The sequence below is a fragment of the Hemicordylus capensis genome, chromosome 6 (genome assembly GCF_027244095.1).
Source record: "Hemicordylus capensis ecotype Gifberg chromosome 6, rHemCap1.1.pri, whole genome shotgun sequence".
In the NCBI taxonomy this organism is placed as follows: Eukaryota; Metazoa; Chordata; class Lepidosauria; order Squamata; family Cordylidae; genus Hemicordylus; species Hemicordylus capensis.
The window spans coordinates 8,913,097-8,936,829 of record NC_069662.1 but is presented as its reverse complement, the minus strand read 5'-3'; the positions used below and the strand labels follow the sequence as shown (position 1 = coordinate 8,936,829).

Below are 23,733 nucleotides of genomic sequence, written 5' to 3'. Positions count from 1 at the left end.
GGAATATGCTCTCTGTTGAAATAAGAGCCTCCCCATCTCTGGCAACTTTTTAAAAGGCACTGAAGACACATTTATTCACCCAGTCTTTTAATTAGATTTATAGTTTTAAATAATTTTAATACTGGGTTTTTAAATGTTTTTAATCTTTTAAAAGATTGTAACTGTTAATTGACTGAATATTTTAAATTATTTTAATTGTAAACTGCCCAGAGACACAGGTTTGGGGTATTTGAAATATTTCAAATGAATGAATGAATGAAGTGATTTCTTTCCAGTTTCTTCTCCTAAACAGCAGCCTCCCCTGTTCCCCTCCTGTCCTGCAGCAAAATCCTGTAGCAATTCAGGGGTTTTAATGTTAAAATCCCCTTATTCTGTCAATGGAAACTGTTGTACCAGCTGCCACTTTGTGACTTGGCTCAGCCTCTACAAGCCATCATTTTACGCTGGTAGCTTCTCAAGCCTCTGGCCAAACAAACAAACCACCACCAAAGAAGTAGCTCTCAGAAACCGGAAGTCCACCCATCCCTGAACTAAACATCCCACCTTAGATCATGAATTGCTTGTACTTACAAGCCAGTATTCAAACCCCCAGTTATCTTGCTCTTTATCCCAGCTGCCAAAGGAGATGTCATTCATAGGAACATAGGAAGCTGCCATATACTGAGTCAGACCATTGGTCTATCTAGCTCAGTATTGTCTACACAGACTGGCAGCAGCTTCTCCAAGGTTGCAGGCAGGAATCTCTCTCAGCCCTGTCTTGGAGATGCTGCCAAAGAGGGAACTTGGAACCTTCTGCTCTCCCCAGAGCAGCTCCATCCCTCTAAGGGGAATATCTTGCAGTGCTAACACTTCTAGTCTCCCATTCAAATCCAAGCAGGGCAGACTGCTTAGCTAAGGGGACAAGTCATGCTAGCTACCACAAGACCAGCTCTCCTCTCCTAAAGCCAGCCAAATCATTTATAGCTTGCTGGTCGCCTCTGGTAAGGCTCTTTCATGGCAGAAAGTGAAACTGTGTAGTTATATCAGACATCCTCGCTCTTCCCTCTTCCCAGGATAAAGGCATACCAGAGAAAGTCAAACATGGGAAACATTTAATACGAAACAAAATAACAGTGCAGCATTGCTTATCATCCAAGGTCAGGTAGAGTGAAGGATAGCCTGGACGGCTGACCCCAAGGTACCATGAACCCAATGCAGGAAATGGGAACCGCCAACAGTGGGAGAGGCAACTGCTAAAAATAAGGCTAAGGAGGAGCTGGAAGCACCCCTCCCCTGTAAGGAAGGTCAGGAGGTTTGGACTGTCGGACAGACTGTTGGTTTTGGAGGCTTTTGGAAGAGGTCTTAATAGCACCCACCAAGAAACAACTCTAGGTCCCGATGGTCCCGATTCCACACCTGTAGGGCAGAGGTAGGTTGCAACAGGGGTGAGGGCAGGACCAGAAGATCCCCATCCCCAGCGTGGTGCCTGAAATCAAATGGGGTGGGGGGGGGAGAGAGAGGGGGGGCACCCTCTGTGTAGCTTCCGCACATGCCTGGATGGGTTTCGGAGGTACTCAGCAGCAACCCGATCGGTCTCCGGAGCCCTGTGGACCTTGACTGATGGCAGGACCTGAGTATATACCCAATGGCTGCTGTGGGCCAATCCTGATGCCATTTCCCTGCAAGAAGAGAAACAAAAGGTGCTCTGATCACATACATCCAGAAAAGTCCGAATGGCCTCAACTGTCCTCAACCAGGGGTCCCCAACCTGTGGTACTCCAGAGGTTGCTCAACTCCCATCACCCCCAGCGACAATTTATGGTAGCTTTAGTTTGGCAACATTTGGAGTGCCTCGGGTTGGGAGCCCCTGTCCTAAACCATATTGTCTGTGACCAGCTCCATTCCAGCACACTAAAGAGAAATCTATGCAGTGGCTGTTTCAGAGCCATGGGACTCTCCTTCTTCTCAGAGCCTCAAAGTCAGCTTTTGAGAACCCTCTTGATCTGAGCTGACTTTTGGCTGGAGTTAAGCTGGAATGGGGTCATTTTAATCCAATATCGCAGGGCTTCTCAAAGTTGGATCTCCAGATGTGGTTGGACTCAATTCCCACCATCCCCAAACACAATGGCCTTTATATTTCTAACAGACCTGCAATCCGAGTGTTGTCTGCCAGCCTCAGGCTGCAGGATGGTACACACTAGACGTTTAACAAAGTGCAACTACTCTACTACACATTTTCTCTTTTGGCACCCAAGATTTGCAACCATCTCCCAAGAGAGGTACATCCGCCCCCGTCATTGCCTGTTTTGCTTTCACAAGCGGCTTCCGATTTATGTTCTTATTGAATTTTTAAATCACTGCTGCTGCTGCTCTTGGCTTTTTGATAGGGTTTTGATTTTGATAGGCCTTTGTTTGAGTTGGTTGGTACCGATCCACAGAGGGATTTGTCTGACTCACCTCATTGCTAAGATCAAACTGGCCTTCTTGGATCTTTCTAAAGATGGCTTTAGCTGTGTAGAGGAAGGCCTGGCAGAGGCAGAAAGAAAAGAAAAGAAAAATGATATTGGCAAGAGGGATAAGGGACATAGGTGAATGGAAGTTCCTCTCCTGGACATCCACATGGGGCATGGAAAAAAAGAGGGTTGTCTAGCACTGCAAGGGACAGGTAGATGCTTGTCATGTATGCAGGGGCGAAATTCTAATGAGAAAACCCACTTGTGCCAAAGAGTACATAACAGGAAGTCTCAAAGATGGGTGCCCAGATGCTGCTGGACTACAACTCCCATCACCCCCTGCAACAACGGCATTTCACTATTGTGGCAGGGACAATGGGAGTTGTAGTCCAACATCATCTGGGATCCAAGTTGGAGGACCCCTGGTGTATAGAATCAGCATCCAACTAAGTCACAGAGAGTTGCTGGCTAGCCAAGGGGATGGGGTGGGGACCAGTGGTCCAGGCAACAGCCGCAAGCTTGGCTGCTTGTGACAAATGAGAATCGCCATCAAGCAACCAAGCAGGGAAGCTTTTGGGAACTGCAGGAGTTCACAAAGGTTCTTTTGGTCCTCTCTTTCAGGCCCAAATTACACGCGTTAAAAAGGGCAATTAGGGACACAGGAAGCTGCCTCGTGTAGTGTCCGAGGCTTGTTCCATCTAGATTAGGACTGCCTACACTGACTGGCAGCAGCTCTCCGTGGCTGCAGGCAGGAGGTCTTTCCCAGCCCTACCTGGAGAGGCTGCCAGGGATTGAACCTGGGACCTTCTGTGTGCAAAGCACAGGCTCGGCCACTCAGTTAGATGGCCCCATTAGTCCTGGCAAGATTGTTTTTTCCTTTCCTAAATCTCAAGAGCATGGGGAGGAGGACATCTGGATTGGGACCATGGTGGGGACAGAGGGTTAAAGCCTCCCACTCTGTCAATGGGTCAACCTACTGGCAACGTCGTCTAGGGAGGGAACACAAGCACGCCAGGACCGACTGCATGATTCACTCAACACGTACTTTGTTCTCTTTAAAATTTTACATTTATATCCCGCTCCTCCTCCAAGGAGCCCAGAACAGTGTGCCTGGTTGTGTCTATCCTCAGCACAGCCCTGTGAGGTAGGCTAGGCTGAGAGACAAGTGACTGGCCGAGAGTCGCCCGGTGCGTTACATGGCTGAATGGGGATGTGAACGTAGGTCTCCCCAGCCCTAGTACTACACCACATCTCCACAAACACCCCCAAAGAAACAGGAAGTGGGGCTAGTTGGGTCCTCAGCACTCCTTTCTTCACCTCCTCCACGTTGGATGCCGTCTTAGCTGAGGTCTCCATGAAAATCAAGCCATATTCCTGGGCAAAAGCCTCGCCTTCTTCCCTCATTACAGCCCGCCGGTTCTCTAGGTCACTACAGGAAAAGAGGAGAGCAGGACATTCATGACAGTGCACCTGAGCCTTTGAGAGCCTCAAAGAGGGAAATGAACACACAAGAATGCACACCTTTGCACCGATTGCAGAAGCAAGACACGGATCTGAAAGTCATCTTATCCAGCAATCCATGCTAAGCTGATTTGGAGCTGGAAGAATTTAATGTTGCTGGACTACAATGCCCATCATCCCCTGCCACAATGACATTCCACCACAGTGGCAGGGGATGATGGGAGTTGTGGCCCAACATCATCTGGGGTCACGAGTTCGAGAACCCCTGCTCTACTGAATCAACATCCAAGCAGTCCAGAACTACCAAATAGTACATATAATGGTGCATGGGGCAAATCTGTCAATAAATGACAGCTGCACATATGGAGCCAGACCGCTGCAGTGGATAAAGCATAGAGGCTGGAAATCCATATTCAAACCCTTGGCCACCTTGTGGTTTTGAGCATAACCCAATCTCAATGTTTTTCGTGCACTTTTGATTTACTTTCACTTCTGTACTGAGACCTGCCTGCCTCTGGCCAAAAGGAGATCTAACTGACACAGACCACAAACACCTAAAACTGAGAAGCCAAAGGTCGTGCCCTGCCCTCATGGGGCTGTCGGTCTCTATGCCTAAACTCAACTTGGAAAGAAGATGTGCCAAAGCATTCATTAGAACGGAGGAGACTATTTCGGAGAATCGTTCTATCCATTCCACTAAATGTAACATTCCTTCAAAAGCTTCTGCATCTTTAAATCACAAGCTGCTCCAATAAGACAGGAGATGGGCATTCTTCAACCTTTCAGAATCTATGTCCTTCACTTTGTTCACGGAAGGTTGATAACAATGGACTACAGATTTAAGAGAGTGCCTTCTTCTTCATGAACCCCGCTGCCTATTAAGATCATCGGCAGGGCCGGTGCTGCCATTAGGCCAACTAGGCAGCCGTCTTGGGCGCAGACCTCAGAGGGGCGCAGAGTGTCAATGTGTTTGCCTACGGCACAAAACAGTCTGGCACCGGCCCTGATCATCAGGGGAGGTCCAGTTGTGGTTGCCACCGGCTCGCTTGGTGGCGACTCAGAACTGGGCCCCCTCTAGAGTTGGTCCAAGGCTCAACTGGAACACACTCCCCAATGAAATCAGACTCTCCACGTCTCTGGTTGTTGTTCCTCCTTGAGGAGGTCTGTCTCCAGTTGCCACCAACTCGTTTGGTGGCTACACAGAGACGGGCCTTCTCGGCTGCTGCCCCGAGATTGTGGAATGCTCTCCCTGCTGAGATACGATCCTCCCCATCTCTCGCAATTTCAGAAAACACCTGAAAACATACCTCTTCAACGAGGCTTTTTCAGCTTTTTAAAACTTGTTTTTAAATAGTTCTGAATATTTAATTGTTGTTTTATGATGTTTTAAATTGTTAATTATTGTTTTATGTTTTATAATTTTTGTTTTAATGATTAATTGATTTTAATGGTGTTTTAATGTAAACCGCCCTGAGCCTCTTGGAAGGGCAGTATAAAAGTTTTAATAATAAATGAATGAATGAATGAATGAATGAATGAATAAATAAATAAATAAATAAATAAATAAATAAATAAAAAGGACTTTGGAAAACACACCTGTTTCATCCGGCTTTTCGGTTATGATGTTTCAGTTTTATTTTGGGTCATTTTGATGTTTTATGTTATTTTTAGGTTTTAGTTGCTGTTTGTTTAAAGTGTAAACCACCCTGAGATGGTATATAGGGTGGTATATAAATGCATTAAATAAATAAATACACAGCTGGTGACACCAGGATCGAAGTCCCTGAACTGGGCCAGTGTTGTCCTAGCTTTCCTTCTCCCACAGTCCTGTCTCACTTCACTTCCCAATTGGATCTTGCAGCTCACGGAACCTTACTCATATTCTCTGGTCGTTGTAGCTGGATATAATGGAAGTTGTCCAACATCATCTGAGGACCCAAGGCTGGGAACCCTTGTGTAGCCCCACTGAGCTAGGTGGGCCAAGGGTCTGACTCCATATATGGCAGTTTCCTACGTAACTGCAGATACAGAACATCAGGAGAGCCCTTTAAGATCAGGCCAAAGGCCCTTCTAGTCCAGCATCCTGTTTCCCACAACAGCCAATCAGATGCCCCCAAGGAACCCACAAGAAAAGCATCAAGACAACCAGAGGTGCTCTAACCCCTGGACCTTGGGGCCCCGGTCCGTGGCCTCTGGGGGGGCCCTCCAAATGTCTGGGGGGTTTCCTGCAGCCATCCCGCGCCCACCAACCTGCACCTGCCCTGCCGAACCTTGGTGTTCGTTTGCTTAAATTGCAGCTGCTGTGCAGCCTAGGGGTCGCTGCTGGAGTGGGGGGAGTGGGGTGAGCCAAGCAGTCCTCCTCCTCCCCCTGCCCCGGCGGCAGCCGGAGTGACGCTGGGCCTGTCCGTTTGGCCCAGCATCTCTTGCTAACTGCAAAGTGCACCTGCGCAGTTGAGAGAGGTCGTCGCAAGCCCGTGACGTCACCCCGTTTTTACAAAGGGAAGGAAATATAGCCCTGCAGCAATTAAGCTTTATGAAACAAAGGCAGTGGCACAGCTTTCTTATGGTGAACAGCTCGGTCCTTATTCGTTTCTTTTCTCCTTAGAGGTGAAATTTCTAAAGAATTATGTTTCTTTCTTTTTAAAAAAAATATTTATTTATTTAGAGAAATGTTAAAGAGCAGCCAATAAACAACAACAAAAAAGAAAAGAATAAAAAGAAACACATATGACATCTCACGGTTATCTAATACATCAACTTAAGAACATAAGAACAGCCCTGCTGGATCAGGCTCAAGGAAGCCCATCTAGTCCAGCATCCTGTTTCACACAGTGGCCCACCAGATGCCTCTGGAAGCCTACAGGCAGGAGTTGAGGGTTTGCCCTCCCTCTTGCTCTTACTCTCCCACAACTGGTACTCAGAGGCATCCTGTCTTTGAAGCTGGAGGTGGCCTGTAGCCCGTTTCCAACTAGCAGCTGGTGAGTACTGGATTCCACTTCTCCATCTTGTCTCCTCCGATCATTTCGTTCTAACCCAGTGACAGCTGAGTAACTATTTTTCAAGTGGCAAAATGTGTTCCCAATGTAGTTTTAAGACTGGAAGCTGGGCAATTGAAAATAAATGCTAACATTTGGCTTTCTATGATTAATTATTGGTTAAAACTTGGATGTTTTTTGGTTAGGCTAGCCTTTATGACATTGGAAGATTCGATTAAATCAACTTGGTATTGACAAATAGAGACAAGCTCCTACTATATGGGTTATCTTCAGAGAGACTTTACTCTCCTTGGGTTACGATCACGGCAGAGAGGTTTTGAAACAAAGTGTAATAGATACTGAGCATAAGAACATAAGAACAGTCCTGCTGGATCAGGCCCAAGGCCCATCTAGTCCAGCATCCTGTTTCACACAGTGGCCCACCAGATGCCTCTGGAGAACCCAGAGGCAAGAGGTATGTGCATCAAATAGATATAAGTTTAGGATGAACAGGATGAGCTGGGACTGAGCACCAGCACCGCTGCCCCCGAAAACAGGAAAAAAAGTAGACTAGGCATATGAAGTAAGACCCAAGTTAGAGTAGGGATTCCTGTCTTCGTTGCTATTTGTTTTTTCACCATGCCTAGCCACAGCTCAAAGTAACACATGTACCCCAGGATTATGCTGCAACGTTTTGTTGTGGTGGGTCCATACCAGTGTTTTTTTCATCTGTGTGTGGAATGAGATTTGTTCTGGAAGAAGTTTTATGTATGTATGTATGTATATTTATATTTCAAATAAATATTTATTTATGTACAATATAAAGTATCAAGACAGTGTGTGTGCATGTGCATTCAGAGTGGGACCTTCCTGTTTAAACCTGAGCGGGATCTAAAATTAACTGAGCGGACATCAGAAAATGTGTGAGTGCACACACGTGCACATGCCTTAGAGGGAACACGGGTCCATACCTCTTATTGCCGATCAGCATGATCACCATGTGTGAGCTGGAGTGCTGCCTGGCATCTTCTAGCCACGAGGTCAGGTGATTAAAGGTCTCACGTCTGCAGGAAGAAAGGTAACATCGCTGAGGGGAAATATCAAAAGGAATGGAAGACCACAGGGTGTCCCAGGGCTCAGCTGGGAATTCTCCTCAGGATTAGGTCTCAGCCAGCAACCATTAGAATTTAAGTCCGGGATCTGTACTGGAAAGCATGAAATAACTACATAGTTTCCAAGGATATGAAATGCTTTTTAAAATTTCCTTGAAAAGGGGACATGATTTTTTTAAAAAGACACAAAGAGCCCTTTAGAGCAGGGATTCTTAACGTGTGGGTCCCCAGATGTAATTGAACTTCAGCTCCCATAATTCCCAACCAAAGGCCACTGGGGCTGGGGATTATGGGAGTTGAAGTCCAATAACATCTGGGGACCCACACGTTGAGAAACCCTGCTTTAGAGCATATGGAGAGTATCCCCCCCCCCATTATCAACAAAAATTGAACTTTCTTGTTTCACAACGTGGGGTTGTATCCTAAGGTTTCCTTCCTCTGAAGGAAGAAGCTTCTAAGCCAGGCCGGCTCCACTTCAGCCCTCCTGCAAATGTTGGCCTACAACTCCCATAATCCCTGGCTTTTGGCCACTGTGGATGGGGATTATGGGAGTTGTAGTCCAAAAAGCAGATGGGGGGGGGGAGAGGCTAAGGTGAGCAGGCCTGTTCTAAGGTGAGCAGCCACCGCTCAGTGGCAAAACACCTGCCTTTGCATGCAGGAAGTCCCAGGTTCAATTCCTGGCATTGCTAAGGAGGGTGGTGTTGGGGGTAGAAACCCTGGAGAGTGGCAGCTGCTGGCCTAGGAAAGTTGGTTACTGAGCTAGAAGGACCAGTGCTCTGACTCAGTATGGTGCAGGATAACACAGTCCTATTATTTCACTGCATGGGAAGCTCCTCATGGGAGGACAGTGGAGAAATGCGCGTGAAGAGCACAGGAATAACTTGTCCGAACAACACAGAAGTGATATCTGCCTGTGGAATAGCTTCTACAAATGGCACCTAGTGCCATTACCCTTTGATCATAGGAACACAGGCTGTGCCTTTAGCCGGCAATCTCTAGCCTGGCTTGTAGCAGCTGCCCAAAGCCGTGAGCTCCAGGGAGTTCCATGGAGGTTTATGTGAAAGCCCAGAGGGCTGGGATTTGAAAATGCCACCACATTCTCTGCTCCCTTCTCTCTCCCTGCCCCCCACCCCGGGCATGTTGAATTCTGCACAGCACATTCCTGGCCACGTTTACTGAAACATTTTTATACCCTTGCCCACAGCACTGCCCAGAGCGGTGTGCAATTCATGAAAACCATGAGCTAAAAACACCATTACAATGAATACAAATGGCAACAGAACGGACGGTGGCTGGGACTCACCTGGTGATGTCATACACCAGCAGTGCCCCAGCTGCTCCCCTGTAGTATGAGCGGGTGATGGATCGGAAGGATTCCTGCCCAGCCTTGGGGCGGAAGAAGAGAATCAATCAGAGAGCATCTGCCAACGCCAGTCGGTCAGATGCCACAACCATGGCACGGCCTCAACACCAGTGATATATCGCGCAGTCTGCTCTGGAAGGCCCCCTTCCCCTGAGCCGCACAATCGCAAGCCTCCAGCTGTTGTTGAACTACAACTCCCATCATCCCAGCCACAGTGATGATGGGAGTTGTAGTCCAACTACAGTGGGGGGGACCAAGGTTGTGCAGACCTGCCCTACCCCATCCACCCACATTGAAGAAGAGACCCTTCGCCAACCTTTGAGAATAACCTTTTGATAGTAAAAGTCCTTCATGAACCCCACCGCCTATTAAGGTCATCGGGGGAGATCTGGTTGCAGTTAACACTGGCTCGTTTGGTGGCAGCCCAAAACCAGGCCTTCTTTAGGGTGGCCCCAGAGCTCTGTGTCCTTTACTTTGTTCATGGAAGGTTGATAACAATGGACTACAGATGTAAGAGAGTGCCTTCTTCTTCATGAACCCTCAAATGAAATCGGAACCTCCCCATCTTCGGCTGTCTTCATGCAACATCTGGAAACACACCTATTTTATTAGGCTTTTCATTCATAATGTTTTTAAGTTTTATTGATAGTTAAGAGTATAAGAACAGCCTGCTGGATCAGGCCCAAGCCGATCTAATCCAGCATCCTGATTTGCCACTGAGCTTTGTTTCATTTAAATTTGTTCAAAACATAACAATTAAAACAAGAGATCATTTCAATCTGTCAACTGTCCAGCAATTTGTATATGGGATAGTAGAGAAATGCAATCAATCAATCAATCAATCGCTATTCAAATAAGGGAGCCCCACCCCTTCTACCGAGAAATATGAAAAGCCCTGCGGGGTCAGGCCCAAGGCCCACCTAGTCCAGCAGCTGGTTTCCCACAGTGGCCCACCAGATGGGAAGCCTACAAGCAGGAAAGGAAGGCATGCCTCCTCCCCTGCCGCTGGTATTCAGAGGCCTCCTGCCTCTGAACCTAGATTCAGCCTGTTGCCACCAAGGCTAGTAGCCACTGATAGGCACTTGTCCTCCAAGCATCACACAGACACTGGGAGACACGTCATGATATGGTGCTCAGTGACACTGATCCCTGAGAACTGGGCAAAGAGGCACTTCTTAAAAGGGTGGCTCTCTTCTGTTTCACAGGGGCAGAGGAATTGTCCCAATTTAGTTCAGCATCATCTCTCTCATGGCTATTGCTGGTGCCTCTCTTGTGCTCCTTTTTAGATTGTGAGTCCCTTTGGGTAATGGAAGCATCTTTTGTAATGCACTTCAAGGGAAGGTGTGTGCCCAACAGTGACTCTTTCCTTTCAACAGAGTCCAGTCTACATTGTAGGATTCCTCTCCAGTCCACTGCCAAGGGCAGGTTGGACATGAAAGTGGGCGTGACGGCAGCCAATGTGGCATGGGTCCCCAGACAGGAACTTTCTGAGCAAAGGATGGGCCAGCAGCTGAATGTGACTTGCTCCTATCACTCATGAGTGTGGGTGGGATTTCCAATTCTGACCCCTCCTTTTTCTATCCCTAGCTAAATTTTGTGCTGGGGGGAACCTAACGTTCAGAATCGGTCCTGCAAAAATGAGCAACTGCAGATGTCAGCTTATTTTGCAAAGGGCTTTCTGATTCCAGTTTTTAAAAGGGTCAAGAGCACAAGCAGGGAGGTTTAGAGGAGACCAGCATAGAGCCTGGAAGCAGGCAATCAGGCAAAAGAGGAACTGAAGCCGTCAGATACATAGCTGCACAAGGCATCCAATAGCACTTGTGAACCACAGTATACATTCTCTGTCCTACTCTAGGTTCTGGTTGTACTGACATTTCTTTTAGTAACCAGGAAAACTGGATTTTTAAAAAACAACAACAACCAAGCTTTTCAGGATTATATTTGTGCATGAATCTCCAAGAGCACTCTGATTACAACAAAAATATCTGTACGCCACACCACACATGCCTATCAGATTTCTTAGCAACCTTGCCTGATCCCGAACAGCCCTTCATCTTTGCCTTGCTATTCTAGTCTTAAGGCTCGTTCACGTGATCAGAACTTGGGGAGAAGCATCCCACCCAAATTCAGGCGCTGGGGGCGCTCCCGTTTTCTGCTCACGTGGGAGTGAGAAACAAGGTAGGTGGTGGGAGCAGTGCTTGCCTGCTAGCCTCCCACTAGGTCAGAGGGCTTCCCACCCCCAACTCATTCAGGCAGCTGGGTACAGCTGATGCATAGGACGGACCCCCCGCTAACCAGCGGAAGGCTAGCTGAAAATCACTGCCTGGGTCTTGCTGTTTCACTCGCATTCAAGCAAGGAACAGGAGCGTCCCGCAAACCAAGGATGGCTCCAAGTTGTTTTTGGGGGGGCAGGGGGCAAACACCCACTCAGAAAAGTAGTTGCTCCCCAGTTCCCCCTCCCCATTTCTGTTTCAGAAACCTAACATGTGAGACACGGCTCAGAAATGTACTCTGCCCTTTCTGTACCCCTCTCAATGATTTTTATGGTGCCACCAGTGCTCCGATCCTGACCCACAACCCTGCTCTGCCCCGCCTACAACTCCAGCCTCTCCTTCTCTCTCCTCCGCCCCGCCCCCATCTCTCTGTCCTGCTCAGATGGCTCCCGTCAGTCTCCTTCCTTCCAGCTCAACTGCCCTGGCACTGTTGGGCAAACAAGCTGGAGCAAGTATTTCCTGATCGGCAACAGCTGCAAAGAAGCCAGGCTGGAACGCCAGCTGGCAACAGATGCTCACGGAGGGGGAAGAGCAAAAAGGGAACACGCGCAAGACGATTCACAGAGTTGCCATGTCCCCCTAAAATTCCGGGTTTCACCTGGATTTTGAGCATCTCACCCAGATGGCTTAGCCCACCCAGATTCTAGATTCCTTTTTTTTTTTTTTAAGCTAGCTCCCTTATAGAAGTGGAGTTATGGAGCAAAACGTGCAGTCACTATTCTGCTCAGAAATTATTTTCCAGCCAGTATACATACTATGCAAATTAGGCACCCAGATTTGAAAAGCCAGAATAGGGCAGCCCTAAAGACGGAAGCTTCTGCCTCTGAACTGACAGGGAAGGTCCCCGTGATCTCCCGACTCTTCCCATCCCCAGGGATCCAGGGCAAAGGGCTCCCCCAGGCTCTCACCGTGTCCCAAATCTGCAGTTTGATCTTGTTGTTGTCAATGTTGATCATCCGTGCCCCGAACTCCACACCTGGTGGGGGAAACGGAAGGGACGGGTGGAGACTCTTACAGAGCTGAGGGGCTTGGCTGAGCCCTTCTCTCTGCATTGCCAATGAACTCCAACTCAAATTGGGGTGGGGAGGGAAGAGAAGGTGAGAACAGACAGAAATCCAGAGAGGGGGGAAATGAATAGGAAGGCAGGCTAGGACTGGGATGCTCCCTATTTTTCAAGCAGGGGCCACTTGGGCAAAAACCCTTCACAGTGAGAGCCACTGCCCTCTGTGCTGCCCTCTACACAGTACTTTCTCAGTACTGAGAGGGCCCTTTAAAAGAGACAGAGCCCCTCTCTTAAGAGCTCTTGCAGGAATTGCAAACCCTTCCCAGCACACTGTGGGGGCCTTCCAAGGTAGGGCAGGTGCTCAAGAGGGCTCTGTTTCCCTTAGGGGAACGCTTGCCCCCAGCGTAGGGCAAAGTGCAGCACTGCACAGCAGAAATGGTGGTCTCCACATGGTGCCCAGCAACCGTGTGTCATGATGAACCCCGAGTCTGACATGGAATCGTCCCAGGACAAAGGGGTCATGACCCCGGAGCTGGACATGGGGGGCTCTCAAGGGTAGAGTTGCCATGCCCCCTGGAATTTGGGGTTTCACCTGGATTCTAAGCATCTCACCCAGATTGCTCAGCCCACCCAGATTTGCCCGGATTTCAGCTTTCATTTTCAAAAAAGCATTTTTTTTTTAAAAAAGCATCAATAAGATAAAATAAAATAAAAGGAGGGGGAGCTAAGCCCTTGTAGCAGCAGAGTTATGGAGCAAAACATGCAGTCACTCTTCTGCTCAAAAATTATTTTCAAGCCTATTTACATAATATGCAAATTAGACACCCAGCTTTGGAAAGCCAGAATAGGGCAACCCTGCTGAAGGGGAACCAATGGAAATGCTGCCCCGCCCCCAACTCAACACACCCTTGCCCGTGTCCTCTGAGTCGGAGGATGAACCTAAAGCACCCCAGTCCCCAGCAGAAGCCCCCCAGCTATGCCTCAGCCAGCGCTTAAGAAATAGGGCACAGCTCCTTTAAGGCATTCCAGGCTGGGTGGTGGTGGGGGGGCTGAAGTGCTGACTGTATTTAAGGCCTCCGTTGGCCTCCACCATTTGCTCAGGCAACGTCATTGTAGGCTTGTGGTTCTGGTCCTTCTGCCTGTTCATGGTTTCCCTGGCTGTGGACCCTTTGCTTGTTTTGGGACTTCAACCCAACCTGCTCCTGATGGACTGATTAGGGATGTACACGGAACTTCAGTGGGGCGGAGGTCTCCCTTTAAGAGTGGGGGGGAGGTTGCACTTACCCCTTATGCTGCTTTCCCCCCACCGGTGTCAGTTTTTTTAAAAGCCCATCGGGGTGGCAGCATACCTCCCTGCTGCCCTGTTGTCCTTGTCTTCCGGATATGACTGGAAGTCGCTGCCGCGCTTGGGCGTGACGTGTGTGTGCTCATGCCGGCGCGCACAGGTGACTTCCGATCATATCCGAAAGGTGAGGGCAACGGGGCAGCAGGGAGGTACACAGCCGCCCTGATGGGCTTTTTAAAAAACTGACACCGGCGGGGGGGAAAGCGGCGTAAGGGGTGAGTGCACCCTCCCCTTGCTCTAAAAGAGAGACCCCTGCTGCCTTCGAACCGGCAGAACCTCTGGTTCTTCGAACCGGTTCGGAGGCACATAAAAGGCCTCCGAACCGGTTCCGTGCATGTTCCCAGGACTGATCTTTGGCTTCTGACCTCCTGCTTCTTGGGCTTTGCCTTGCCTGCTCCCACAATGTGCTCCCTGCCACACTTGACCCACCCAGGTATGACACGATGCAGCATATTCAGCTTCAGCCAAAGCTTCACACAGTCCCGATAAATGGTTAGTTGGGGGGGTGCACTGAGGGTTGATGGGGGCTACCACTGACCCCCCAAGCCTTACAATGAACAGCACTGGGCTACAAGAAGGAACTCTATGTGGATTGAGAAAAGGGGGGCCTTAAAGGCCTAATGGTGATCCTATCTGACCGTACCTAACAGAAAAAAAATATATACCCCTTGCAAAAGTGATGGCTGATACGGATCAGGCCAGAATTTTGATACTTTCTTGACATTCTCCTGGTGATTTCAGAGACAGCACCCCAAAAATCAGGTGGAGGGGAGCACAGGCAACACCCCCATGGAGGGCCCTCGGGCCCTGTGAGGTTCCCATGGGGGTTGCCTTTGCCCTCCCTCTCCCCGGTTTCAGAGGTGCAGACCCTGGAACTCAATCCTGCAGCCAGGTACGAGAAATGAAAAGCTAAATGGCCAGGGAAGCCTCTCAGCCGAGAGGCTGCTTGCTGGCCATTTGAGCTGGTCCAACAGGAATGTCCGATTTCTGGCACGACAGCGAGGCGCTCCATCGGAGGTTTTTCATTCGGATGATGCCTGCCTGACAGAAAGTGTAGGGGCTCCTACAGGCCTGCCGGACCAACAGCTGCACAGCCCTCACAAGTGGAAATGGCTTTAAGCAGAACCTGTCCTGTGGCCTCCATATGCCTAGCCAGAAGGTCTTTGCCTCCTCGGAACATAGGAAGCTGCCATATACTGAGTCAGACCACTGGTCTATCTAGCTCAGTATCGTCTACACAGACTGGCAGTGGCTTCTCCAAGGTTGCAGGAAGGAGTCTCTCTCAGCCCTATCGGGATATGTCAGTAAGGGAACCTTCTGCATGCAAGCATGCAGATACTCTTCCCAGAGCATTCCCATCCCCTAAGGGGAATATCTTACAGTACTCATACATGTTGTCTCCTATTCAAATGCAAACCAAGTCGGACCTAACTTCCAAAGGGGACAATTCATGCTTGCTACCACAAGACCAGCTCTTGCTACCACAAGGCCCATAGTTGTGTGGTTGAACATATACTTTGCATACAGAAAGTCTCAGATTCAATTCCCTGGCATCTCCAAGTACAGGGTGGGAAAAGGGCTGTCTGGAAAGCCTGGAGAGCAGTCAGAATAGACAGTGCTGAGCTAGATGGACCAAGGGTCTGAATCAGTGTAAGTCAGCTTCAGATATTCATCTAAGATGTCTAGAAGTGGAGATCAAGAACACTCAGCATCTGTCCAGCACTTCAGAGCTGCTTGTAACTAAATGCCTGCTTGGAGGCGGTAATGGGCTGGATGAGGGAGAACAAACTGAGGCTGAATCCAAGCAAGATGGAGGAACTCATTGTGGGTGGCCGATACTTGGGAAGTGGTTTAGGTCTGCCTGTTCTGGATGGGGTTGCACTCCCCTGGAAAGAGCAGGTACACAGTCTGGAACTTCTGGACCCAAACATCTCCCTGATTTCTCAGGTTGAGGCAGTGGCCGGGAGTGCTTTCTACCAGCTTTGGCTGATTAGCCAGTTACATCAATTTCTGAAGATAAACTATCTTAAAACAGTGGTGCATATGCTGGTAACATTCAGGCATGACTACTGTAATGTGTTCTATGTTGGTCTGCCTTTGTATGCAGTTTGGAAACTGCAGTTGGTACAGAATGCAACAGCCAGGTTGGTCTACAGCAGGGGTGTCAAACTGAGGCCCTCCAGCTGTTGCTGGCCTACAACTCCCATCATCCCTGGATACTGGCCATGGTGACTGGGGATGATGAGAGTTGTAGGCCAACAACAGCTGGAGGGCCACAGTTTGACACCCTTGGTCTACAGGGTTGCCTGAAGAGATCATATTACACTAATTTTAAAAGAACTACATTGGCTGCCAATAAGTTTCTGGCCGAAATACAAAGTGCTGGTTATCTATAAAGCCCTAAATGGCTTGGGTCTGAGGTTTTTAAGAAAGCGACTTCGTCATCAACCACTCCGCCTGTTAAGATCATCTGGGGAGGCCCGGTTGTGGTTGCCACTGGCTCAGTAGGTGGCAACTCGAGACCAGGCCTTTTCTAGAGTTGCCCAGGAACTCTGGAACACGCTTCCTAATGAAATTAGTGTCTCCCCTTCTCTGAATGTTTTTAAGAAGGACCTTAAAAACATACCTGTTTAGTCAGGCTTATTATAGTTTTAAAGCTTTGGTTTTAGAGTTTTTATTGCATTTTACATTGTTTTAATAATGCTAATGTTTTAATTGCTTTATATTGTGAACTGCCCAGGGACATTTTTGTATGGGGCGGTACATAAATGTACTAAATAAATACATACATCCATAAACAACGTGCCCTGACTCCTACACGCGTGCACACACACCTGCACACATGCCATTTTAGCTTTAAGATCTCCCAGGGTTTTGCCCTGTGCCACCACCAGCCTGTTCCTATTCAGAGTGAGGCACATCTAAGCCCAAGGGGCTTACATCCAGGGGTTATCAAACATGGCCCCCAGATCACAACTCCCATCACGGCTTTTGGCCATGGAGGAGGAGAAGGATGGGTGTTGTAGTCTAACAACATCTGCAGCTGAAGACTGGCCTTTACAGTAGCTTAGGAGAGGCTCAAACTCTCGTGGTCTGTCTCTGTGGAAACCACCCAGGAAACAGACTAAAGGCTTGGCACTGGGAGAAGTGAGAGAGCACAGCTGTGGGATATCACTGAAATGCTGGGCGCCTTAGGCAACTGTCTGTGTCTTTCAGCCCTACAAGCACTTTCTAACTATGAGTGAGCAAAAGGCAGAGAAAGAAAGGGGGAGATATCAATTTGTATACATGCATTTTAAAGAGATGCTACATTGGCACTTTCCCTCAGCTTTGCCCACCCTGTATTTTGACCGGTGTTTTTCATCACATTCCCAGCCATGCTCCAACACTATGACCTTCCGCTGCTAGCCTGAAGATCTCCTGTTGCCTTCAATAACTTTGTTGTTTCTCCCTTGCTGCCCATCGTAGCGTCTCTCGCCTTCACATCCTTCTTCAGAATGCACCTTTTTTATGTAGCACTTGGCTTACCTCAGGGGTTCTCAAACTTGAGTCCCCCGATGTTGAACTACAACAGCCATCATCCCTAGCCAAAGGCCACTGGGGATGGTGGAACACAGGAAGCTGCCGTATCCCGAATCGGACCATTGGCCCATCTAGATCAGTACACGGACTAGCAGCAACTCCCCAAGGTTCCAGGCAGGGGTCTTTCCCAGCCCTACCCAGAGATGCTGTCAGGGGTTGAATCTCAGTGCTGTCTCTACACTGATCTATGGCCCCGTCCCCTGAGGCAGGGGGAAAGCAACCTTGGCAATCCCACTGCAGCTGAAACTACAACTCCCATCATCCCCACCCAAAATACACTGCAGTTGGAGATGATGGGAGTTGTAGTTCAGCAACAGCCAAGGTTGCCTACCCCTGCTCTGAGGGGATTCTCTTACAGCAGTGCTCATCTGTACTCACCCATCCAAATGCAAAACAAGGTGAACTCTGCTTGGCAAAGGGGACAACTCATGCTTGCCGCAGCAAGGTTGCTTCTCCACCCCAGAGGAACTTGTCAGGAGCGGAATTCGAACCCATGCCTACAGAGGAGACTGTGACCTGAAGGCAGTACCTTAGACCAGGGATCCTCAACGCTGGGCCCCCAGATGTTCTTGGACTTCAACTCCCATAATCCCCAGCCAAAGGCCACTGGGCCTGGGGATTATGGGAGTTGAAGTCCAAGAACATCTGGGGACCCAACGCTGAGGATCCCTGCCTTAGACCACTCAGCCTTCCTGACTCGGGTGCTGTTACCCAACATCACCTGTGGTCCCAGCTTTGAGAACCCCTGGGGTACTGCCTTAATGCCCCTTTGCAACCAGAACCAAGCTTTAATTACACCTAATAGCCTTTGCCCACCTTCTCCCCTCCCTCCGTCGCTTCTCTTAGATTGTAAGCACCCTAGGAGCAAGGAACTATATAACTCTTTGAGGCCCCATTCACACTGACATTGTAATAATTCCATCATATCTATGGCCATCTGAAAAGAGAATCTCCCTCCTATCACGCCACTGCAGCCCATCCCCATATCCCAATTTTGTTTCTCCAGTCCCAACACACACACAAAACCACCCTCCTTACCCACTTACCCCCTGCCCTGCTTATGGGGTATCACCCAAAGAACCCCCGAGAACAGGGACCCGCCTGGCACTGGCTCTCACCAATTGTCAAGTCATGGATCGCTGTGAACCGTTTATCTGTGAACTGTAGCAAGAGGCATGATTTCCCGACACCTTTGAAAAGACAATACACAATCATAAATGGTTGTACTAAAAAGATGATCCATGACAGATGCATAAAGTCCACGGATTCCCCTGCCCCACACAGATGCCCTTTGGGCTTCTCCAGTCTTTCCCTCGAAATGTCTGCTAAACTAGTGCTCATGACAAAAACAGTTTCATTTCCTGACTTTTAATAGCTGAGGGGAAATTGACACTTTAAGGAACTCTGAAAGATGTACTTCCCCTCTCCATGGCCAGAGTGTACATCCACGGCCCTTCCACTTTTTAAAAGAACCCCACCCCAACAACTAGCAGTATAGTTGAATGGTCTTTTCTCTTCCACTTTAGGTATTAAATGCAGAGGAATGTGTAAGATGTCTGCATAAAAGAAACATCAGGATCTTCTTGAGCCAGAGTTGGGCCAGAGACTGGTTGTGACTATGGAATTGCTATATGGTTTCATACTAAGCCTTGTATGAGGCTTACTTTGCCAGACATTAGCTTCTGTAATTCCCTTATGAGCATGTCGGCTTGTAGTAAAAGATAAGAGAGAAATACAGTTCTTTAAGAAACACTTAAGTATGGCAGACAATGTGTGGGACCAATGACAGCCAGGTATTGCCCACAGGACTTTCTTAAGAAATACAAGACTTTTCTTGAGACCTGTCACTAGCCATGTCATGAAGAAAGCTGAGGGACATGCCAGAGAATGGGTGAAGAGGAATCCAGATGTCATGAGACTACACCCAAGATAATAAAGGAGGGATCGGAGGGTGGCTGGATGAGTGAAAGCCAGCTGAGGAGACCTAGAAGATCCAGCCCAATTCCTGGAACTAGATTGGGATGACCAATCAAGACAAAGAGGGGATGGACTCAGGTCCTGTAGGCACAAGAAAGGTGACATCCACATCCTGGGACACCGCACCACCACCACCACCCATCTGGGAAGATATAAAAGGCTAAGGAACACTAACTTCAGGACCGAGCTACCAACATTGCATCTCCAGACTGCCGTGGCACACCCAGCTGTGGTCCAGATTTTGGCAAGGAACTTTGTGTCTGGTGGCTTGGCGCCCTGCCAGGCTTTAATCCAGTATGTGTAATTATCTAGTATGGATTGCTAAGTGTTTTATGTAAGAAAATGCTTATTGTATGCTTTATGTGAGGAATAAGTGAAGCTGTGAAGGGGATAATGTTTGCATTTGCCGTAGTAATGTTCCTGAGTATTCTGCTCTACCCAAGCTAAACTGTGGAATCAATGTGTGTGTATAGGCAGTTTATCTCCTTCCATCTCCAGTACTTCTAGTCCATTCAAGGGGAAAGAACCAAACGGAAGATAGAAAGCACCAATAAGTCCCACAGCCTCACTAAGGTTGATAAGAGCGCAAAACACAGTAGAAGTTGACCATCACATGTAACTCTGCTTGTCAGGAGATTAGCGCCATAAAGGTGGACACTCGACCAGAAGCACTGGGTTCCATCTAGGGGACACATTGAGAAGCAAACAAGTCTTCCAACGTACCCTTGAATCTGGCCATAGAGAGGTGGTCCCCATATTATTATTATTATTATTATTATTATTATTATTATTATTATTATTACATTTATATCCCGCTCTTCCTCCAAGGAGCCCAGAGCGGTGTACTACATACTTGAGTTTCTCTTTCACAACAACCCTGGGAAGTAGGTTAGGCTGAGAGAGAAGTGACTGGCCCAGATTCACCCAACTAGTTTCATGGCATATCTTCCCTCACAGAGCACAACAGTGTGACTAGGGCTTCATGGAGGAGATGTCAAGGGAGACTGCTGACAGGGACATATGATCAAAAATCTTAATGCTCTTAATTTTACTTGAAGATCCACATCGTAAAACTGAGGAGAATCTGCAGATAAAAGATTTGGCTCTAGATAGGGCCTTTTCAGTCACGATGCTTGGCTACTGAGAACCTTTCCCTCCATGCCCATTTACGAGGAGCTGTGAGGTGCATGTTTTCCTCCAGCAGCCACCTTGTTGTTTAGAAAGAGACTGAAAGACTTTAAAAGAGTTTGGTTGATGCTATGTTTATGCTTCTACTTCTTTTTGCTGCCCATGATCCTGGCTACCTTCACAGGTGCTGTATCACCTTTATGCAGCTGGCAAGATTTGTACTGCTAGGCTGTGGAAAACAGCTGAGCAACCCACGCCCGCAAAATAAAAATCAATGGATGGAGAATATTTGGGGATTTATTATTGTGAGCAAACTAATTCAACAAGTTGGAAACCCAACTCTGAAAACCAATGCAGTGGAAATCTGGTTCCCTTTTTGTTATATTGCAACTCTCCCTCTAAGCAAATGTATACCGCCTCCTAGATACAAATTCTAACGTGCTACAGTTACTGTTTTATTTTACTCGTTTCACAAAGTACAGTCAATATTTGTTTAATATTCCAATACAAACATGTTTCTGACTATGCAGTCATTATTTTTGTAGTGGTTGCTTTTCTATGTTTAGGTATGTGCTTGCACACACTTATGTGTGGATGTCTGTTTTTTCTCTTTAACTATACTATTTTATCTTAAGAACAGGATTGCTGGATCAGGCCAAAGGCCCATCTAGTCTAGCATCCTGTTTCACACAGTGGCCCAACAGATGCTGCTGTAAGCCTACAGGCAGGAGTTGAGGGCAGGTCCTCTCTCCTGCTGTTACTCCCCTGCAACTGGTACTCAGAAACCTCCTGCCTTTGAGGCTGGAGGTGGCCTTTAGCCCTCCAGCTAGTAGCCAATGATAGAGCTCTCCTCCATGAAGTTATCCAAATCCCTCTTAAAGCCATCCAGGTGGTTGGCTGTCACCTCAGCTTCTGGCAGAGAATTCCACAAGTGGATTATGCGTTGTGTGAAAAAGTATCTCCGTACTTTTGGAAAGAAATCTTGCTTCTGGAAAGACATTTTTTAATAATGTTCTTATATTTATTTAAAGAGTTTGACACCAGGTGCTATAGGATTATAATTTCTGCTCATTTTTTTTATCTGTTTAAAGGTGCTGGGGGTTTATTGTGAAGATTTTATACCCTGTGATTAACAAGCAAAAGTACAATAATTTGATTAACAAGCAAAAGTATAATAATTTGAAGTAAATCAACAGATTTGAGTCTTTCCCCTGCTATGGGTTTCTTGCAGAGTTAAGAAAAGCCTCAGCCTTTCTTATCTGGATAAAACTTCGGTTTTAGAGTTTTATTGTATTTTGAATTGTTTTACTTATGTTAATGTTTTAATGGTTTATATTGTGAACCGCCCAGGGACTCCTTTTTATGGGACAGTACATAAACGTACTAAATAAATAAATAGGAATAATAGTGGTTTACCTATCTCCTTCCCACCCAGGATGGTTGTGAAATTCTGAGCAAGCACAAAATAAAGGGCAATAGTAATATCAGTAAACAGGAGAAATACTCCAAGCATGCATTTGTCATATTCTCAATATCTAAAAAGTGCAATTAAAAAACATGCTGCTATGAGTTATAGAAAGTAAGTCTAATGCAAAGTTATGGAGAAAGGGTGATTACTGGCATAATGTGATATAATGCCAATAATACAGAGATGTGCATACATATTTATAACATTATGCCTGCCAAGAGAAGTGTAAAATATCCTGCATCAACATTAGTTGTATTATATGTGTAATTCAAGCAGGTGTATTTCCCCCAGTAATGTAATGGTTTGGATACAGAGTTGCAGGAAGGGGAAGTGTTTGCTGTTTAAAGAGAAGATCTTAAAGATAAAAGCCTCATGCCCTCTAAAAAGGAAAATTTTGTTTTGTCTAAACAGCCACACCGGAAGATGACGATGACTGAAACAGGAATGTTACCAGATATACCCATAGCATGTGTTCTTTGACTGTCATTAAATTTTGTTAACACTGGTGTTGTAAGAGGCACTTTCTAGTTGGCAAGTATTAAGTTATTTATTTAGGCTCTTAACCTACTCTTCAAGCTGAATTCCCAAAGCAGGCTATAAAAAAGATAATAAACATATTAAAACTTTTACTTATTGTAACCATCACCATCTCGCCCAGAGATAAGTATTGTATTGCACACCTCTGTGTCTTTTGCATTATGTTTCACACTGATGCCTCTCTCTCTCTCTCTCCTTTCAAGGATTTGGCATTTAACTTGCCTTCTTTACCTCACAGGAGGATTTTGGGGTTGCTCTTATATTTGTAGTACTTGCTTAACTATTTGAGAAGACATCTGCTGGGAGAAATTTTTCTTCTTAACTACAGAGAGATTTCTGAGCACTGTTGGAATAAACTGGGTAAAGCCAAGAAACTAGCAAGTACTTTAGGTGATGATGATGATGGATTAAGAGGACCCCCATAGGGTGTTATTCCCCCCCCCGCGATGGTACCCCAGCCCCTCCCATACCGGTGTCCCCGATGATGACGTATTTGAAGAGATAGGCGTAGGACATGGCGCTGAAGCCCTCCCAGCCCCAAGGCGACCCCCAAGCTGGGGGTCCTCCTCCAAAAGCCGCTCTAGCACACACCACAGCTACCGTCTCTACTGCCTTTTCTTTACTGATGCGCTGGTTGCTCCCTCGCTCGCGGAGCCGCTCTTGCCTCTCCCTCGAAGGTCGAGGCCACATTTCCTGTGACGCTCTAGGCAACGCAGACTTGACGCTCTATGGCCTCTCTGTACCGGGAGGTGGGCGGGGAAAACCGTTAGGCTCTAGGGGCTAACCTGGCAGTTTTACGTCACATCCGGAAATGTCCGTGCCCAGTTTCACCATGGCCTCTGTGTTCGGCATGGGGCCGCTCTATCACAACAGAGCTCTACTGCTCCGCTCGGCGCTCTAGCCTCTCTCAACTCTGCTCTCCCCGCCTCAACGGTTCGGGCGGCTCGTGTGCGAGGAGAAATCACAACTGCCGCCCGCGCGGGGAGGCGGGGGAGAAAGGAAGGGGGCACTATCCCTCTTTCCCCCGAGAGGATCACAAAACATTAAATTAAGAGAGCCGCCGGGCGGAAGTGACGC

At 47.7% G+C, this 23,733-nt stretch overlaps 1 protein-coding gene across 4 annotated transcripts; it reads right to left on the bottom strand.

Moving 5' to 3' along the window:
• Positions 1-1,074: 1,074 nt before the first annotated feature.
• Positions 1,075-23,675, bottom strand: RAB2B (RAB2B, member RAS oncogene family). 4 transcript variants are annotated; one of them, XM_053263063.1, is made up of 9 exons: positions 23,442-23,675; positions 18,665-18,736; positions 12,525-12,592; positions 9,284-9,366; positions 7,840-7,932; positions 3,750-3,861; positions 2,437-2,505; positions 1,533-1,658; positions 1,075-1,395 (listed from the first exon to the last, which is right to left on the bottom strand). In XM_053263063.1, exons 1-8 carry the CDS (start codon positions 23,506-23,508, stop codon positions 1,554-1,556), a joined length of 669 nt encoding a protein of 222 aa, XP_053119038.1. In that variant the 5' UTR covers positions 23,509-23,675; the 3' UTR covers positions 1,075-1,395; positions 1,533-1,553. The 4 variants fall into 4 exon arrangements, with proteins under 4 accessions (XP_053119038.1, XP_053119037.1, XP_053119039.1 ...); XM_053263062.1 differs by having other exon boundaries at positions 1,075-1,658; XM_053263064.1 differs by lacking the exon at positions 23,442-23,675 and adding an exon at positions 23,127-23,258 and having other exon boundaries at positions 1,075-1,658.
• Between the last annotated feature and the right edge of the window lie 58 nt (positions 23,676-23,733).

Bases quoted from the DNA above. Each gene is read 5' to 3' on its own strand.
- RAB2B (XM_053263062.1), bottom strand. From the start codon at position 23,508: ATGCCGAACACAGAGGCCATGGTGAAACTGGGCACGGACATTTCCGGA. The intron at 12,593-18,664 runs GTGAGAGCCAGT...TTCCCCCACCAG, and splicing joins GATCCATGACTTGACAATTG to GTGTGGAGTTCGGGGCACGG. The intron at 9,367-12,524 runs GTGAGAGCCTGG...TTCCGCCCCAAG, and splicing joins AACTGCAGATTTGGGACACG to GCTGGGCAGGAATCCTTCCG.